Raw genomic sequence first — 5883 nt, forward strand, 5'->3', positions numbered from 1 at the left:
GTGTGTGTGTGTGTGTGTGTGAGCTTATTTCTGCATCCTGAGGAGATTAGGCTGGAGGCTTCGCTCTGAGGGAAACCCCTAGGGTGATCTTGAGTTGGTGTTAGGAGACCAAGCTGAAAAGAATTGCATTTCTCTCCAGATTTCAGGGCGAGGGTGTCTCCCAAGGACAGCGTGTTCTCTCGCTCCCTCTGTGGGAGCCTTGCTTCTCCACTGCCGGGAAGCTCCCAGAAGACAGAAGCGCATTGAGGGCTGTGCACTGAGGCCACCCGTTACTGCCAGCCTATGACCTGAGTTGCTTGGCCGACAGCCCACTCCTTGCACACTGTCCCTAGGCATAGGAAAGGGTGAGCACGGAGACGTGAGAGGCACAGGCTGAGGTGAGGGCCGGTGGATTTTGTCTCCTGAGTTTCTTTTTCTCATTGATAGGTAGAGCAACAGGGGACCCAAGGGAACAGTGTGCATGCACCAACACGGAGTGAGGAGAAGTCCATGTCCTGAGAGAGGAGGCGTCGGTCCCACAGCCATATTTGTTGCTGTGGTGAGCGTGTATATGTATGTGTGAGTGTGAATGTGAGCATGCGTGTGCATGTGCAGATGTGTACAGGCGTGTGTGCGGAGGACAACCTTAAATACTCTTCAGGTGCTGTCCACCGTGTTTTTAGACAGGGTCTCTCATGGAGCTGGCTGTCAGTGAGCCCAGGCATCTGTCTGTCTGCTTCCCCAGTGCTGGGATTATGAGTACAAACAATTGTGCCTGACTTTGGGCTCCATGCGAGTTCTCAGGATGGATCTCCTGTTCATGCACTTACACCATGATACTGAACCTCTTAGCCCTAGAGCCAACCATCTGTCACAATAAAGTGCAAAGGTCATGCGTGGGTCCCGTCAGCACGTGGTACTTACAGTCACATACGCTGTCAGGCAGATGACCAGGGACGCGGTGATAGCGTACGGGATGGATGTGTTGGGGTTCTTGGCTTCTTCCCCAGTGGTGGCAATGATGTCAAAGCCAATGAAAGCATAGAAACACGTGGCTGCTCCTTGCAGCACCTGTAAAGACGATGACATCTGTCAGGCTCAGATGAGGGCAGAACCATGGCTTAAACGTGGTGCCCAGGACAGCCCGGTGCTCTGTAGACACTCCTGAATGGCACAGGGGAGCTGTGGAAGATTTAGGAGGAAGCAGCCAAGTTCTGATCTACTGGACTCTGCTGTATGACTCTGGGCATTTCCTCATGTGATAAAAACGGATGAGAACTTTATGGCTAAATAAGAAGTGGGTTAGTCAACATACAAATTCTTTTTGAAAGAAAAAATAGTATGTTTGTTATCTATTTTTTTGTTTGGGGGGCATCGAACCTAGCGTCTCACGCGTGCTAGTGAAGGTTCTCCACCCCTGAGCCACCCTCTCAGGCCTCCTCCTCGGTGCTGCCTGCGTATTTTGTACTTTATGTTTTATTTTCACCGGTCAGCACTCAACCACGATGTAAGAGACTTTCGGAAATGTGGAAAGGTGTTTTTTTTTCCCCACCAGGGATGCAGTGGATGTGAGCTGCTGGCCATTTGTGGGTGAGATGCATGAACTTCTGAACAAAGTATTATTCTGCCCCAATAGGTCACCTCTGTGGTGGTATCTAGATTGGGGGCCATGAGGCTTGGATTTCTAGTGCCTTTAAAGGAAAGATGGGGAGATGAGATTGTTTGACTCTCTGCTTCTTTGGGTATGAGGCAGGCAGTTGGACAAAGTGCCTGGGGGAGTTCCATTCAACCATAAACTTTGCTTATGTCTGTCGGCAGGATTTTAGGTGACTCCAAGGGGGGTCAGGCCTTCAGTTAAAATGTCATTGATACCCTGCAATTGAGGACCACATGGCTTTCTTTTAAGTGGGCTTTCCTAGCCTTGGTAGTCTCACTATCTATTGAAAATGAAAATGTGCCTATTTAAATGGTTGGGGTGCCCTTGCAGAAGATGGATGGTGTGTTCCGGATGAAGACACAGCTCCAAGCTCAGAGAGGGGTGCAGGAGGATAGGGCGTGTGTAGAGTAGACCATCTGTCCCCCTACACATGTGTGGTTTGTAAAGGAAGTGGCAAATGGATTCTAGCCCAAAGTGTTAACTTCTGCACAGACTTCCTCATAAGCACAAATCAAAATCCTAGATGCCGGAAGCAGGACAACGCATCGCAGATGTGAATAGCTTCTCAAGCAGTCAGAAGTCGTGTTGGCCATGGGGAAAGCAAGGCAGTTTTCTTTGGAGGCTCTCAGCTGTCATGGTCAGGTTCCAGTCTTCCAGCCTAGCAGTTCTGATTCTGGGAAATTTGTGAATTTTTTCTTGAAAGGAATCACATTTATATTTTCACTAGTCTGTCTAGCCTGAACTCACTCTGTAGACCAGGCTGGCCTTGAACTCAGAGATCCACCTGTCTCTGCCTCCCGAGTACTGGGATTAGAGGCTTGTACTACACACCCGGCTTTGGATGACAATTATTGATTAGACACTAGAAAATTAAGTATGATCTTGCTGGGAAGAGAGACATGCGCTTGTGAAGATGACGAAGATGCATAGGCTCATGTCGCATTAGAAAGCTATGAAGTTGAAGAAAGACCAGATCCATCGAAGACTGGGTGTTTGAGAGTCCTTCTGCATTTGAATTCAACATCGATGATGTGGGGTGGTTAGGGAATGAAACTGATGAAGGGAATTTAGGCATGAATGAGGTGGGCAAAGTCTAGGCAGTACCAAAGCTTCAGCTAGGAAAGCTGAAGCAACCCTTGCCATCTATAAATGTGGGAGCCCAGCGCAGAACGGTAGTCCTGGGATCCAGTGAGAGCCAGAGCTGGGGAGCTGGGCTGGCCAGCAGAGCACACAGCCAGTGTGGAGCCAGGACCAGGCTGGGGTGAGGTGGTAACACCAAGACCTTGCTCTCTTTCCGTCTGCTGATTGTCTGGCAATCTCTCCCATTGGCTAAACCCTACATGCTGAGCAAGGAGGGAGTCTGGAGCACTGGACAGATGGGAAAAGTGGAGGTAAGCCAGGGTGGAGGAGGAAATATGGGGTGAATCTAACACACCAGGTCAAATAGACTCAGCCTAATAAGACAGGCAAAATAAAACAAAATTAGCAGAAAGACCAACTTTTTAGTTGAGTTAGTTTTTTATTTTGTTTTGAGACAATGTCTCCCTATGAGATCCTGGTTGCTCTCGAAGACATGACCTGCTTACCAGTGTCTCTGGCCTGCTGGTATTACCAGTGTACACCGTCTGATAAGATTATTTCTTCTCTCTGTTTCTCTCTCTCTCTCTCTCTCTCTCTCTCTCTCTCTCTCTCCCTCCCTCCCTCCCTCCCTCTGTCTCTCTCTGTCTCTCTCTGTCTCTGTCTCTCTCTCTGATTCCTACCTCTCTCTCCCCAGATCTCATCTGGCCAGTGACATTTATGGTTGTGATACCAGTAACACATAAGAAACCTACGTGTGGTGAGCCTGTGTGGGTGCTTGCTCAGATAATTCAGATTGGGCTTACCCTGACAACAGCTCTGCAGAGAAGAAGCTCTTGTCGCTTAATTGTCAACAGCACTGTAATGAGGGACTTGCTACTCAGTGTGCAGGGTCTCTAAAATCTGAGCCTCCCCGGCTTGGATGGTGTGTGTGAGGCTTTGGGAGGAGGTGGGCTTCCTGCATTGTTTTGAGAAGTCTCAGACGTCAGAAAATAACGAGGCCCCTTTATCTCATTTACTACCAGGGTGACAAGACAAGATGACAATGGTAATAGCATTTTTAGCCACCCCATGCCCTGGCTCTGTTAGCAGCCCGTCCTCAGTGACAGTGGAATCTGTTAATAGGCTCCAACAGAAGGATCCAGACAAGGAGACTACGGAAAGTAATAGCTTTCCTTTGGAGGTCTTTGGAATTCTTTGCAAATTCTGACTATGGACTATTTTTCCTGGGGGCTATTTGTGCTGGTAAAATATCTTATTTGGTTAAAGGCAAACCATAAGATAGCATCAAGAACAAATAACATAAAGGGCACACACATCCAATGCAGTCCAGGGGCTGAGGAACTGCAGATGGGGGCAGGGGTTCAACTGAGGGCCAGAGTCACTTGATATAGGGGAAAATGTTTGTTGTTCTTAAGCTCTTCAAGACCAAAGAAGCACTTGACCCAGGACCTTTAAGTGAGTAAACCATTCCTTGAGCTGTTTTCTTTGGAAGGAGGTGGCTGGAAGAGGTTTGTGAGCCCCCCCCTTGCCAGAGGACTGGTTGTTCGTTAACCCTTTCATGGCACTTGCGAGCTGTGCTTAAACCAATGTGATGGTGTCCTTATGAAACCCTACCTCGTTTCCTCTTCCCCTTCTACCTAAAGCACAGGACATGCCAAGTTACTGGAACTCTGCACTAGCCCCCTAGTTTTACAGTGGGGTTAAGGGGTTCCCAAAGCAGCATAGACATTCATGCTACATGAGAAAACATTTTTTTTCCCTGACATTTGTTAGAAAACAGTGGGGACCATTTACCACTGTGGCAGATGATCGAGTCATGAGAAGGTGTCAGGCTTTTGCGATGCATGATTTAAGTTCACAGTGGCCTGGCTGGACAAGAACAATGATCTGATACCACAGTTGCGAAAGAGCAAGGCCAGGTTGTTCACGGGGGAGTACGTGCACGGTGCAGCAATCCCAGACCAGGCGGGGAGCAGGAAGGTGAACAACAATGGCTCCCACGCTGTCCCTCATGCTCAGAAAATGCTTTTTACATCACAGCACAGGCTTGAACACTTGCTTCCTTCAGAGATAATAGATGCACATTAAAAATCCAAATTCCCAGTCAGGCTTTCCTGGTGACCAACGATAAGTCTGCTGGAGTTACTAGGTGGCCAGAGGGTTAGACAAAGCTGGGAGGCCTCAAGCGGTAGAAACCAGGTGACGGTGGAGTAAATACGGACTTGGTTCACCCAAGGCTGGGATTCATTTCTACTAGATTGTTACTAACACTGTCGTCTGGATAAAATGTGAGCCGTTTTGGTCTGAAAGGGGAGAGCTGTGATGCTCCCTGGGCTCCTAGGAGGAAGAAACGAAGCGTGTATTCGAAAGAGCTTGTCACAAAGAGACACTAAGTGTGAGGGGTTCTTGTTGCTTTTCTCCTTCACCTCTAGTCCTTGTTTTCCTTCTATAAAAGCAAGGCAGAACCCAGGGTGCATAACCCAGGGCCCCCAAAGCCAGCCTGATAATCCCTTCTTGAAGCAGTCTCTTGATTGGGGAAGGGTGTAGAATCCCCGAAGTGGGAAGAAGATGCCCTGAAGAGGATGAAGACCCCAGAACAGAGCACCAGAGGGAAGAAAGGGTAAAAGACCCATCTGCTTCCTTCACAGCTGGGAAAGAGTGTCTCTGCAGAGGCCCCTGGCTCCTCCTATCCCTCACAGGGGCTGAGCTACTGTGGGGATATGCACATTCAGTCTGAGAGAAGATACGAACTTGTCATTGCTTATTGTCTCTTTCAGCTCAGGGGCTGGAGAGATGGCTCTGCAGTTAAGAGAAGCAATTGCTTTTCCATGTGACAGGGATTTGATTTCCAGCACTCAACATGGTGGCTAACTCCAGTGCCAGAGGATTTGCTCCCTCTTCTGGACTCTGAAGGTACTGCATGAACATGGTGCAAAGACACACATGCAGTCAAAATACCCATGAATGTAAAAAAAAAAAAAAAAGAGAAAAATTCCAATATTCTAAATCTTCACAAAGGTTTAAAGAAAATATGTAAGATTAGTTACCTAATTGTTATTGTGATTTATGAGCATGTGTGTTTGCATCTGTGAAGGTGTACATATGCACATGTGTGCCTGTGTGTGCAGGTAAACATGTATGTGTGTTTGCATCTGTGAAGGTGTACA

General features: G+C 48.0%; 1 protein-coding gene across 1 annotated transcript in view; it reads right to left on the bottom strand.

Moving 5' to 3' along the window:
* Positions 1 to 5883, bottom strand: part of Slc7a14 (solute carrier family 7 member 14) — a 111126-nt gene that overhangs the window by 28207 nt on the left and 77036 nt on the right. Inside the window, exons 5-6 of the mRNA XM_013355374.2 lie at positions 904 to 1050; positions 288 to 328 (exon numbers count right to left, since the gene is read on the bottom strand). Coding sequence (XP_013210828.1) covers positions 288 to 328; positions 904 to 1050 — 188 coding nt within the window. The remainder of the gene's footprint in view (positions 1 to 287; positions 329 to 903; positions 1051 to 5883) is intronic.

Source organism: Microtus ochrogaster, unplaced genomic scaffold (genome assembly GCF_000317375.1).
Source record: "Microtus ochrogaster isolate Prairie Vole_2 unplaced genomic scaffold, MicOch1.0 UNK120, whole genome shotgun sequence".
Classification (NCBI taxonomy): Eukaryota; Metazoa; Chordata; class Mammalia; order Rodentia; family Cricetidae; genus Microtus; species Microtus ochrogaster.